A 14,931-nucleotide genomic window follows, 5' to 3' on the forward strand; every position below is an offset into this window, starting at 1 on the left:
AAAAAAAAGAAATGGTTTTATCAGACCTAACCTACTTGTGCTTACACCGCAAGCATGTGGTCACCCTCAGCAAGGACGTGTCCTTGTCAAGGGCTGGAAAAATATAAATACTCATGTCAAGGACCTTTTTGTTACATAGGAGTTCATCTTTTCTCTGATCATGAGTGGCATGTAGCCTTGAGGCTTTGGAAGCCCCATAGGAAAGTTCTTGGGGTTGTATAATAATAATAATATATATACACATATATATTCATATTTCATTTGTTTAACAAAATAAAGTATTAAAAATAAAACAAATTTATAAAAATATACAATTCATATTTCATATAGCTAATAACAACCAGTACACTTACAGATACAAGTCAGGGGAATCACACATAACCAAGTAATTCATATAAAAAACAAATGATTGTCAAAGGCAAACATCTTTTTAAAAATCATTCCTTAAATTTAGTATTTTATGATGATTCTTTCTAAATTATACATGTGATATTTAGTAAATGGCAGGAACTAATCAACAGCTTTTCAGTACACCTGTATCCAAACTTAACACATTCTTCTCATTCATTCTTTTGAATAATTTATTTCAAATGAGGCAAAAAAGTCATCAGTTCTAACCTACAACAGGAAGACAGTTTTACATCACCCAACAACCAGAAGCAATATTGAGAGTAATACTTCTTAAACATTCGTGAAGAGAAGCAGTTGCTCATTAAGTAAGAGATGTCTTTACACTTTAGAAACAACAAAGTTCCTGGAAATTACATGAATAATCCAAAAATCTGATGCTTTCTCCTTGGCAGTTTAAATACACAACTGAAAACATTTTTCCCAAAAACTTTCACATAACTCAGTACTGTGACCTTGGAATGATACAAGAGTGTAGCTGAGCAAGGAAACTAGGTACATTAGAGTTAGTAAGCATTATTGCATGTATCAAAATATCTACATAACAATATGGCTTGTTGTGTAACTAGAGGAAGAGCCACAATCCCAGGGGATTAGTTTCTACAATGTCGTCTAATTCACAACAATCCAAGTTTAACCTATACTGTACAGTTTGAATTTACAACAAAGTGCACTTGACCTTGCAGAAAATACCACCTACCTGTCCATATTCAACCTACCTTTGTTATTCAGCACGGTGATATCAGTTCCTTCTGCTGTCATCAGTAAACACAACACATCAAATCCTTTGAAAAGTTTTTCCATACTAGATCCTCATTTCCTGTGTGTCTTACAAATTTTTTTAGTTCATCACTTAACACCACTATATCAATACCTTAAACACTGTGGCATCTAATTTTCTGCTTTAAATGAGAAGGAAACTTATGCTTCATAAAATGGAAACAATTTAAGGCAAAAAATATGAAATGCCATACGAAGCACAAGATATTAAGGTTTCCTGTAGTACAGTATGTCTTTAAAGCATCATTAATTCAAGACATCTTAATGGTTTTGTGATCAAATAGGAACCCCTCAGATTTTAAACAAGCTGATAATTCACATATTGATAGATGCAATTCAGTCTCTTTAAATCCAAGTTCAACAATTAACACTTGAAATGTTTTAACAATTACTTCTGCACAAAACATTTTTTACCTTTGCAAATAAAGTAGTAAAAATACTGTACACTTTACAATTCAAAATACTAAATTAGTCTCTCCATGATTAATACATGCAGTATTTCAATAATCATTTGCAATAAGAGCCACCAGAGTTCAGCAGTAAGAAATTCTAAGAATATGTAAGGAAATCATGAAAAATACATCTGCTGAAGAAAGATATCCAATTTTGAAATATTAAATGGATCTGAATTTCACATTAATAACAATGACCTATTAGAAATGGGAGAAGTTTCAGGAATAGATTTCACTTTAATAATATGTGAGCTCCAGACTTACTATAAAGCACACGGTACTGGTAAGTGACCATTCTTAAATTTTCCGAAAAAAAATAAAAAAATAAAAAATGGCAGACATCAAATAATCTTTTACAACATATTAGCTTAATTTTCAATAAAACCATTTCCCAAGTCAGAAACAGACAAAATTTTGTATATATTCTCGCAAAGTCTTTCCTTTAAGAATACATAATTCTTACCTAAGCTGTGCAAACCATATTAGTTATAAACATAAATCATAGTTACATTGCAAAGCAATTAATTACTGAAATGAAAGTTGAACCCATTATGTTGAAAGAAAAGTTACACATCAAGCAAAAATGATATGGACACACAAAATGCCCAACTAAAAGAAGAAATACAAAATCATGACAATCTGAAATCTACTATATATATATATATATATATATATATATATATATATATATATATATATATATATATATATATATATATATATATATATATATTGACATACAGAGGATATAAACACCTGAATCATCAGACCTTGTTCAAATTGTAGGTGCACTCTAGCAAATCCAGAATTAATGAACTGGGTTCACAATAGAACCAGCTATTTTCATTGATGAAAAGTACAATACTCCAGGAACAATCAAAAATAGTATACGTGGTGTTAGTATTCAGAGCATCCACTTCATGTTTATCACTCCATACTCTAGCATTCACAGCTATAATGCTCCTTTCTGAGGCATGAGACTTACAATTTTTTTCAATTATTTTTCCCCCTCATATGGTGCCTTTAAAAAGACCAGCAAACAGCACACAGTGTTCTTTTAATGCAAAGAAGGTTAATTATCATAAAAACTTGAGAAAGCTGCTGACGACCATGCTGTGAAATATATGTTCTTTTTCTTTCACACTTGATAAGAAATTTTGGCATTCAAAGTAGCACCAGCAACATAGAAAGGCTGCATCCACTCACACTTTATCTATCATTTGTAATGCATCAAAACCACATCTCTCAATCCACAACCAGGCTCCACAGACCTTTCCATGGTTTATCCTAGACACTATACATGCCCTGGTACAGACCACCGAGAGCATGTTAACCCTTGTGTACATCTTTGCAATTCACTCTATCCCATGTATGCCTTTCATCCTCCTGCACATACTTAGATGACAAAAATTTGAGTATTAAACTAATCTGCTGTCATGCAAATATAATGGTATTTCATCAGCATTGTAAGAGGTGTCCATAATGTCTAGTCATCCCAGAGCAACTAAGGCTTTCTCTCTAGTACAGACATATTCATGTTGCATATATGCTTATTACTTGACATTACATTGTGCAGCTAATCCCAAGGAACACTTAACTGTGCACAAAAATAAAAAACGAGAAAGCACATAGTAATAAATTTTGTATTGTCAATATCATAATTTACACAGAAAAAGTATCTACAAAATAAAAACCATACCAAAATAACAGCTTTATTTTCCACCAGAAATTTGTAAGTTTCAGAGAACAACCTTCAATCCTTATACAGATAGTGATACTATATACAGTATGTCGGTATTTACAATCATTTTTGTATAAAAAATTATGTTAGCTATTTATTGACTTAGTCTGGTCAGTAAATGTGTCATTTGTGAGATCAATTTTTGACATATCTTATGCATTTCTTAAGTAAATCATCATTTTTCTAAATCCAATAAGGATTTCAAGGAATCTAGAGTGCCAGATCTAGAAAGATACCTACTTTTGATATTAAAAATGTAATAGAAGAGATCACATTACTAATTCTATTTCCTGCTGAATAGTTAAACACTTCTGGGAACCAGGTTGAAATTTACTTCAGCATAAAAAGGAGATAAATGAATATGCATGAACTTTTAAATATACGAGAATTTTATGTAATTGATCTACGTGGTTCAGCCCTAAGAACTTGGCATGGAGTAGGACATGGTCTGTCTTGTTTTATAGCTATCAACTGAAAACAGAGAATTTATCTAGACTGATTTTGCAAAAGTTATCCCTAGGGATAGGGGAGAAAGAATACCTCCCACGTATTCCCTGTGTGTCGTAAAAGGTGACTAAAAGGGGTGAAGCGGGGGGCTGGAAATTCTCCCCTCCTGTTTATTTTCCAAAGAAGTAATGCAGAAAGGAGCCAAGTGAGGACTTTCCCTCTACGGCTCAGTCATCTGTTCTTCACGCTACCTCACTATGCCAGGAAATGGCGATTATGTGTCAAAAAAATTTGCAAAAGTATGTAAGATTATCATCCTATTGTTGGTTATAAATATGATGAAGTGGAAGGTCAGTGACTCCAAATGTGTCACTTTTGCATTATTCAAACTTTCACTTTCTTATTTATGATATAAAAAAATTGTGTGCTTACCATTTTCTTCAATAGTCATTAAGCATTTATTCAATTTGTTCACAGTCATGATGTCAAGTGACAAAGCCATTTCCTTCCAATATGAAACCCCATGCCTATCAATACTACCTTCATATTCAGATTCAAGACTAAATTAATGGGAATCATGTACACATCAACCTATCATTATTTCCAGCTAATTTTCAGATATCTATTGTTTATTTGATCTTCTGTTTACATATTTTTGCTTTACAATGGAGGCTCCAGTCATGGATGAACTTCTATATCAAAGCTGGGCCCTTAATTGAAATATAAAGAGGTTAATGAAAGGGAAAAATACAAGACAAGGAAACGTCTATCTTTTTATCTATATCTTTAATGCCCATTCCCTCCAGGAACTCCCATCATGGGAGTGGCCACAGCAAATCTCCACTTATCCCTGACCTTACATGCCTCCCTCACATATACCATTCTATGCATTCTTCCACCATTTCTCTCCTTCCTATATTCTTCCCCACGTCACAGGTAGGCTTCCTCCCACACCAACCCCTATAGTCATACTATCATCCACTCTCCTTGTAAACTCCATATGAACTGATGTCACTCTTATTTTCATTTCCATCTTATCAATCGTTCTCCATTCATGTGTAGCGAATGTCTTCTGACTGTTCCTCAGTACTTATGTATGTGCATTCCTTGATGTTCACAGCATGACAATACATTTTTGAACAGACAATGGTCTTACTTAAATTAACTTGGAGTGTAGGATGAAAATGTAAGAAACCATTTCATAAGTGTGGAAGTTCTTGTTTCACTTTAACAAACTAGAATGCACAAATGTCAGAAGAGAGGATATGTGCCAACTGGACAAATAAATGTGACTGAGCTGACAGACTATTATTTTGATAGTATCTCTGTTTACCCATCCTTAATACTGTCTGTCAGGTAATTGTCTCTGCCTGTGTTTATGGTACAGAATGTCCCTGTTATACCATTTGCCTTGTTATAATGAAAGATGCTTCACTACAAGTGGCACATGCATGGAAACATTCAATATACTCACTTGCACTACTAACAGTTGCATGGCGGCCACCAGCGCCATCTAAGATGTGCAGTGACGCACTTTCAGTCCATTCCTCATGTATTCCTCAATCTAACTGAAGTCTCTCTGGCACAATTGCTCTATATGCACAAAACTGCAGCAGCACCATATGTTATTGCATTTGTTATTGCCCTAGCACTTTACATGACAATTTAAGTGCCAACAAACCAACAAGTTTTTCCACCTTGAACACAAAGGCATCTCAAGAACCTGAATTTAGAGGTGAAGCCTGATACAGTGCAAAGGCATGAAGATGATAAGGGTATGGTCTGACTGAAATGTGCTGCATACATGGACTAAGTGCATCCAGTGTGGCTACAGTTATCAAGAGTGGGGAAAAAGTTAGAATTTTTGGAAATGATGACACTAAAGTATATCATATTAGTTACCGAGAATAGAGACTGCACATGGTGTCCAAGACTTGGTGAGTGATAGTGTTCTAAGGTTTAGTATTTATCTGAAATTTTTGAGCTTATCAAGTTTCCAAAACCCATAAAGGTTCCTGAAAATTCCTGACCAGGAACATATCTCCTAAATACCTAGTATTCTACAGGAAAATATTACATCAACTGATGAAGCTTTACCTTAGGGAAGTATTACCATGGACCGTAATCCAATCATTAACTAACCACGGAAGCTGCCTTGTTTACCGATCTGTGCAGCATGGGAGAGAGTCCTCCATTCATGAAGCCCCATCTCCTGGACTATGCAGTCAGAGGTAATTGAAATTGAGATTCATATTTCAGAAGAATGAGATAGATTTTGATGTATCTAACATATATGGTAGTTAAAAAACACTTTCAATGGAAAATTTTGTAAGGAGGAGTCATTGAAAAGAGATGACATTAAAGATAATGGTAAGAGTATAGAGTGGTATGATGATATACATAGAGTTGTAAGGCATCATACAAATGGAAAGACTGGCATATAGATATCATCTTGGTTAGATTACAATACAAAATTGGATGGAAACAAGAGGTAGGATATAAGTTTTAAGGATAATGATGACATGTGTAAAACTTGTTCTGCAGAAGAAAAGGGTACACATGAACATTATAGTCAACAACGTAACATACTGTCCAACTTAAGCATATAAAAAAATAATGTAAAAAAAAAAAGGTACAAGATGTTTACAAAAAAGCCAGCTAAATTTAGTAATACAGATACGAAGGCACCAATATATTGTGGATGGGGTTCCTTTCTTCTTAGGAATAGTATTCTTGATACAGAAATCAACCAGGTTCTGTGATGGAAAATTCTGAAAATTTCATGCAAATGGCAACTGCTGGTGCCATTTTTTAGTGTGTACTGAATTGAAAATATAAAGGGAAATCCTAAAATCCAGCAATGCCTCAGTCCCAAAGATTCCTGATTTGCAAGAGTGCACCCATGCTGACAACCCAAAATATCAATAACAAATATCTCACGACAAATTTATAGAAACAAGAACAGAATAAAAATGTTTCCTTAATATTAAATTTTTTTTTCGTTTTTAAGCACAGTCACACCATAGGTAAAGTACGAGCATAATTAAAGGCAATATGTAAACTTAATGCTAAGGTGATAAGCGAAGAATATAAAGAGATACAGTGGCTACATAACACAAAAAACTATATGATGAGGCTAAGGAATGTTAGGCCAATCAGCAATGCCGTAAGTACACATCATAAAATTCAACCAAAAATGGGGCAAAATTTGAAAATATTATTATGATACATGATGGATCTTTAAAGCAATCTCTCTTCATAATCTCCAAAAAATAATTAGTATGTGGTAAATTACATAACCCCAAAGAGGATATCTTCATGAACTCTCAAACTATTAAGTGCTTATCAAACAATTCATACATATACATATCATAAATATGAAAAATCCTTAAAAAGAAAAACAAAACAGTGATTAAATAGAAATTTAAAAATTCATATAACAAACACCAAAATCAGTAAACACAAACCTGCAATATCCTAATCTTATGCAACTCCATAAACTAATTTGTGGGAAAATTACCTGAATAGAACTTGTGAAGTTAAGCTGTAACAGATACGAGTAGTTAACCTTAATCACTTCAAGTAAAGAGACAGTTAGAAATATTAGTAACCACTTTCTTTTAAATACAATGGGTGCTATGCTGTTTACTAATGTGCCTTTAATACATCAACTAAAAGACTGGAAATCAGATCTTAATTACTGTAAAAGAATGAAATATACAAAATATAAACTCTAAATTAATATATATATATATTTCATGTATAAAAGAAAAAACTATATGAATGTCCACATAACTGAATCATACTGAAGCAAAACATACTCCTATCTTAAACACATTAATGCCAAATCAGAAAGATTATATGAATCACAATACAGTTTCTACATCGCTCTTGCATTAAATTTTCACTCTCATGCTGGAAAATATTGTAATATACAACTTCAGTTGGCCACTCATCTGTCCATCTTAAATAACTGTTTCAAACATCTACATATCTCTATGTGTCAATTTGCTAACCATATTCTGAACAAGTTTATTAAATTATTGAAAATATGTTATTTACACCTTGTGTTTTTCCTTCACTCTGTGTTTGTCTAGTATCATTCATTCAAATTACTATATTTCAGTTTCTTCAGATAACCTTTTGCCTTTATTGTCTAGCTGACTGTTACAATCCCAAATTACTAGGCATAGACATAGCACCTGTTGGCTGTTGTGCCACCATACCCATCATTGTAGTCATATTGGCTGGCATGTGAGGTACAGCCCCTGGCATACCCACAGGCATCCTTCCACCTGGCAACACAGCACCATGCATCATCCCTGGCATCATAGCAGAAGGCACTGCACTGCCATTCATAGCTGGGGCTACAGCAGGCTGAGGTTGTTGGGGTGTCATCATCCTTCCTCCCATCATTGAATTGCTAATCATCATACCTGTAACCATTGAATTTCTGTTACCAAGACATGCCAGTTTCTTAAAATATTTATCTACTCTAGAACTAATTCACACAATACTTATAACTGTCAAATCAATTCTGAGATACACTCAAATCATGTTAACATAACCTTTGACAGAACTGTGTTGCAGTCTACATTGTGATTAAGATTAGGTAGCAAACATGAAGTTGATTTATCAAAAGAGTAACCTTTGCAGTAAAAATCACAAGAACTCTCCAAAACATGAGTTCCTGCCCTGCTTACTCTGTTGGAGAAGGGGATTCACAGCTGCTGCAAGAGAGCTTGCATGGCCCAAGAAACATACCCTCAACATCAACAACAAGAGGACAACCAATAATTGATGTAAGCCATCTTCACCCCTGATGAAGGGTATTTGTCACTGTGAATCTCCTATAACCTCTCTGGTACCCTTCTTCACCTGAAGTCAAGCCAGATGCAATAATTGCTCAGGTTACAAATAAGTTGTAGCTGGTAGGCAGCCACCGATCAGGGAGGTATATCACCAGTACTACCCGCATGTATACTGGAAGGGTTAATGACAGCTGCAAAGTAAGCCAGCACTTCAGTGGTTGTCAAGCTGTACTCCCCTGACCCAAGCAGCTGTCTTTTCCATCTGCCTAACCTATACGTGGACTGCTAACCTTCTCTCCACAATTATGCAATCTCTTCCTGTCACACATAACACTTGACACTTAACTCACTCAACGTTTTTGTAACTCTACATTATCCTACAGTGAGTGTTAAGCACTATCTCTGCCTTTTGGCAAAATGGCAGGAGCAACAGATAGAAGTAGTAAGTACGAACATTAGGCAAGAACATCAGGTAAAAGTAATAGGTATGAACATTAGGCAGGAACATTAGGTAGACACATTAGGTATAAGTAGTTGGTAGGAACGTTGGGGAGAAACCTCTGAAACACTGTGCTGGAGTTGGGATAGCCCTATCCCTATTGTCTGTTAAAGGAGGGGCACTGAAGGCTAAAAGTGGTACTGGAATTAACCAGTTATGGAGACTTTTGTTGTAGCCACCCCACTGAGGGAGTTCCCAAAGGGATCAGATATATAGACAATAGCAAAAGAGGACAGACACCACCCTAAGTGAGATGAGGAGTGTTACCCAAGAGTAACTACGATGAAACCTGGCAAGACACTGTACAGTGCTGTAACATAGTGCTCACCACATTTAATGTTTGTTTAATTCCCTAACACCTCTAGATAAATATCTATGCAGAATATTACCTCTACATGGATATTTAGGCATCCTTTCACAACTCAGTTTCAAGACCATGCCCTAAGCTTGGGTGGTGGCTGAGGTGGCAGTGCACAATAATTTCTCCCACAGTCAGTCATCTTCCAGTATAAGCCAAAGAGACATTTTCATGAGATTGCTTGAAAGAAAACTGTGGCCTTTGGCTAGATTTAAGAGGACCAGTTAAATATGATCCTGAATGATTTTATCTGTCTTTTGGATCATATGGACAGTTATACTCATTCAAAATCAAAAGTTGACCAAAATGACACGAGAGAAGATTTACTGGCAAAAGTGGAGGTAGTGTATCAGGAACCATCTGACCCTAAAAACACTGCTGAAAACCAACTGAGTACAGCTGGTAATTCAGATTTTTTTTTTATTTTGCTGCTATGAATAAAGTATTAAAGAATGACAATTATGGAAAAAATCGACATCATAAAACACAGTACGTAATCAAGAATTTGGCAGAGATAAAATAAAATGCACAAACTGGCAACTCATATTACATTCAGTCCTTATTCTTGCACTTTTTAGCACACTGTGTTGAAATACCCACAAACTTCTACATGTCATTACAGTGACAGCACTGTAGTGGACGTAGTGGACAAAAAATACTTAGTTATATGATAATCTTTGAATTCTTTCATACATGATTGATGTTTCCCACATTAGCAAGGTAGAGCCAGGAAACAAAGGCCACAACTGCTCATATCCATTCTCTAGTGGTAATGTGTAATGCACAGAAACCATAACTCCCTATCCTCAACAAGGCCCCACAGACATTTCCATGGTTTATCTCAGACACTTCAAATGCCCAGGTTCTTTCTATCAACAGCATATCAACCCCAGTATACCACACTGTTCCAATTCACTCTATCCCATGCACATCTTTCATCCTTCTTCATGTTCAGGCCCCAATCACTCAAAACCTTTTTCATTCTATCCTTCCATCTCCAATTTAGTCTCCATGTTCTCCTTATTCCCTCCACTTCTAACACATATATCCTCTTTGTCAACCTATCCTCACTCATTCTCTCCATTTGTCCATACCATTTTAGCACACACTCTTCAGCTCTCTCAATCACACTTTTTTTTTACCACACATCTGTCTTACCCTTTCATTACTAACTTAATCAAACCACCTCACACCACATGTCCTAAAACATTTCATTTCCAACACATCCACCCTCCTATGCACAGTCTTATCTATAATAGTCCATGTCCATACCTAGGTATCTAAAATGCTTCACTTCCTCCCATTTTTCTTCATTCAAACTCACACTCCAACTAACCTGTTCCTCTACCCTTCTGAACCTCATAACCTTGCTTTTCTTCACATCAACTCTAAACTTCATCTTTACACACACTCTTCTAAACTCAGTCACAAGGTTCTACAGTTCTCGCATGAATCCATACCCAGTGCAGAATCATTAGCATACAAAAGATTCACTTTCCCAAAAGCCTGCATATTTGCCCTCTTCTCCAAGATTTTTGCATATATCTCCCTCATCATTCCATCCATAAACAAATTAAATAACCATGGTGACGTCACACACCCCTGCTGCACACCAACCTTCACTTGGAACCATTCACTCTCCTCTCTTCGTACTCATACACATTTTACACTCTTGATAAAAACTTCTCACTTCTTCTAACAGTTTCCTCCCACACTATATATACTCTTAAGACCTTTCAAAACACATCTCTATCAACACTATTCATATACTTTCTTTTGCTGCATACAAATCCATCAGTTTCTCTAAGAATTTCTCACACACACACACACACACTTCAAATAACACATCCAACAAGCCTATACCTCTGTAGTCTGAACACTCACCTTTATCCCCTTGCCTTCATACAATGGCACTATACATGCATTCTGCCAATCCTCACGCACCTCACCATGATCCATAAATAAGTGAAACTCCTAACTAGCCAATCAACAACACAGTCACCTCTTTCTTCATGAATTCAACAGAAATACCCTCCATTTGAGCTGCCTTGCCAAATCTTATCCTACATAAGGCTTTGAACACCCCTTCTCTCTTCATCAAACTACTCTCCAAGACTCTTTCACCATGCATACCATCCCTACGCAAATACCCTACATCTGCCACTCGATCATCAAGCACATTCAACAATCCTTCAAAATAACAATGGTACACAAAGATTTTGTCCCATGGAAAAAAATATGTTTCTTATGTATTTTTGCAAGCTGAATCTAAAAATGTTTGCAGAATTTCTCTATCATCCATAGTTTTTTGTTCCTGCATAACTGCATAGTTACATAAAGCATACATGCACCAGTGCTCTACAGAGCATTTGAAACAAAAACAATTAAAATAGCTATTTTCACTGTTTTTGAAGTGCAATAGCATCTTTTTGAAAGCACATGCCTAGATAAATGAGTTACCATGGGCCTGCAGAAATACAACTGGAAATGTTGGGACATTTAGAAATGCCCACTCCTGAGAAGCAGTTCTCTGTCAGTTGCAGGTAAGAACTCAATGTGTAAGGAGTGTCTTTTCCACTCTGTTGACAAATTGTGCTTTTGTGTATTTGAGCGTTGTACTAACAGCCCATCCACCCTTATATAATACTGAGAAACTGTGCAAATAGTCCAAATTCTTTCTGCTATATGTGTGGTGAACTGACATTCATATCGCAAAAACATTCTTTCACACACATTAAAAAATGCTCTGAGCATTACTTTGGTTGTAAAGTGGGTGACCAGGATAAAAGTTGCCAAATGCCTTTTGCAATTCCTATGGTTTAGAAAGAACCCAAAGATCATGCTTCCAACTGCTACTTCTGCCAGGCAATTATAAATGGTATAATATCAAAATCCAAGCATACTGTTAAACATCCTACTTTACCATCTGCTATGAGGCCACTACTTCACAGTCAGGAATCACCTGTGCCAGAACCTCCAAGAAACATGATAGTGAGTGTCAATGAGTCTGTTGACAGGAAAGTAGATCAAGTAAAGGGCAATAGAGATCCAACATTTGAAGCAAGCTGTTCTTCAAGTGAACCACATTTATTGAGCCAAGGAGATCTCAATGATCTCATCCACAATCCAAAATTGTCTAAGAAACAAGCCAAGTTTTTGGATTCCAGGTGAAAATTCTGGAATCCTCATTAGTTTGTTCTTATCTTGATCCTCATGTCATTTTCAAAGAATTTTTCTCTCTTGAATATGGTCTGGTGTTTCACAATGATGTTCATTCTGTTATGAAGGCACTTGACCACAAATATAACACAGATGAGTGTCGCTTGTTTACTGAACCATCAAAAGTAAGCTTGAAAGCAGTTCTACTCCAAAATGAAATAAGTTCCCTCTGTTCCTCTGGCTTACGCAGTAAACATGAAGGAATCGTATGCTAACATGAAGCTTCTTTTGAAAAAAATTAAGTATGGGGACTTGAGGGGGAATGTATATAGTGACCTAAAAGTTGTCAATGCAACTTGGTTACACAAAGTTCTGTTGTTTCCTCTGTGAATGGGACAGCCAGTACAAGAAATATCATTATTTAAAGAAAGTGTAGTCAAAATGAACATCACTGACTCCACTGAAGAAAATTTATCTACCTCCTTCACACATTCAGCATGGCTTGATGAAGAACTTCGACAAAGGTATGGATAAAGCTGGCCATGGATTCACATATTTGAGGAATAAATTCCCCAAAATCTGTGATGCAAAAATCAAGGAGGGTATTTCTGTAAGACCACAGATCAGCGAACTGCCTTGAGGTGAAAAGTTCGATGAAGAGCTAAATGAAGATGAAAAAACTGTTTGGCTGGCATTCAAGAAGATTAGCAAATATTTCTGAAGAGTCACATATCAGAAAACTACTGTGATGCTGTAAGAGATCTACTGACTTCATATAAAGCTCTGGGGTGCAATATGAGTTTAAAGTTCACTTTTTCCAGAAAAATCTTGGGGCAGTCATTAATGAGCACCACAAAAGATTTCATTAGGATATTTTGGTCATGGAAAAGCGGTACCAAGGAAAGTAGAGCCCCTCTATGTTGGCAGATTACTGCTAGACATCATTGGAGGATGTTCCTGAGACCAGATTTAGCCAAAAGTCGTATACATCTACAATTTAGAGGTAATTTTTTTATTGTAATACCAGCCTTATCTATATATTAGCAATATACACTTATTGTAAAATCACATTGCTCTGTCACTTAAAAATAATGTCTTATAGAAAAATTCTAAAAATAGATTTGAATTATCCCTGGGGATGGGGGAGAAAGAATACTTCTCACGCATTCCACGTGTGTCATAGAAGGCAACTAAAGGGGATAGGAGGGGGGACTAGAAACCCTCCCCTCCTTGTATCTTAACTTTCTAAAAGAGGAAATAGAAGAAGGAGTCATGCAGGGAGTGCTCATCCTCCTCAAAGGCTCAGATTGGGGTGTCTAAATGTGTGTGGATGTAACCAACATGAGAAACAAGGAGAGATGGGTAGTATGTTTGAGGAAAGGAACCTGGATGTTTTGGCTCTGAGTGAAACGAAACTCAAGGGTAAAGGGGAAGAGTGGTTTGGGAATGTCTTGGGAGTAAAGTCAGGGGTAGGTGACAGAACAAGAGCAAGGGAAGGAGTATCACTACTCCTGAAAAAGGAGTGGTGGGAGTATGTGATAGAGTGTAAGAAAGTAAACTCTAGATTGATATGGGTAAAACTGAAAGTGGATGGAGAGAGATGGGTGAGTACTGGTGCTTATGCACCTGGGCATGAGAAGAAACATCATGAGAGGCAAGTGTTTTGGGAGCAGCTGAGTGAGTGTGTTGCTAGTTTTGATGCACGAGACTGGGTTATAGTGATGGGTGATTTGAATGCAAAGGTGAGTAATGTGGCAGTTGAGGGAATAATTGATGTGCATGGGGTGTTCAGTGTTGTAAATGGGAATGGTGAAGAGCTTGTAGATTTGTGTGCTGAAAAAGGACTGGTGATTGGGAATACCTGGTTTAAAAAGAGAGATATACATAAGTATATGTATGTAAGTAGGAGAGATGGCCAGAGAGCGTTATTCGATTACGTGTCAATTGATGGGCGAGTGAAAGAGAGACTTTTGGATGCTAATGTGCTGAGAGGTGCAACTGGAGGGATGTCTGATCATTATCTTGTGGAGGCGAAGGTGAAGATTTGTAGAGGTTTTCAGAAGAGAGAATGCTGGGGTGAAGAGAGTGGTGAGAGTAAGTGAGCTTGAGAAGGAGACTTGTGTGAGGAAGTACCAGGAGAGATTGAGTGGAGAATGGAAAAAGGTGAGAGCAAAGGACGTAAGGGGAGTGGGGGAGGAATGGGATGTATTTTGGGAAACGGTGATGGCTTGCACAAAACATGCTTGTGGCCTGAGAAGCGTGGGAGGTGGGAAGAT

The 14,931-nt window shown here is 36.4% G+C and overlaps 1 protein-coding gene across 1 annotated transcript in view; it reads right to left on the reverse strand.

The window, feature by feature from the left end:
- Window positions 1-297: 297 nt before the first annotated feature.
- LOC139760456 (uncharacterized) overlaps window positions 298-14,931 on the reverse strand; it is a 220,372-nt gene continuing 205,738 nt past the window's right edge. Inside the window, exon 6 of the mRNA XM_071683694.1 lies at window positions 298-8,264. Coding sequence (XP_071539795.1) covers window positions 7,996-8,264 — 269 coding nt within the window. The 3' untranslated portion in view covers window positions 298-7,995. The remainder of the gene's footprint in view (window positions 8,265-14,931) is intronic.

The sequence above is a fragment of the Panulirus ornatus genome, chromosome 37, assembly GCF_036320965.1.
Source record: "Panulirus ornatus isolate Po-2019 chromosome 37, ASM3632096v1, whole genome shotgun sequence".
Classification (NCBI taxonomy): domain Eukaryota; kingdom Metazoa; phylum Arthropoda; class Malacostraca; order Decapoda; family Palinuridae; genus Panulirus; species Panulirus ornatus.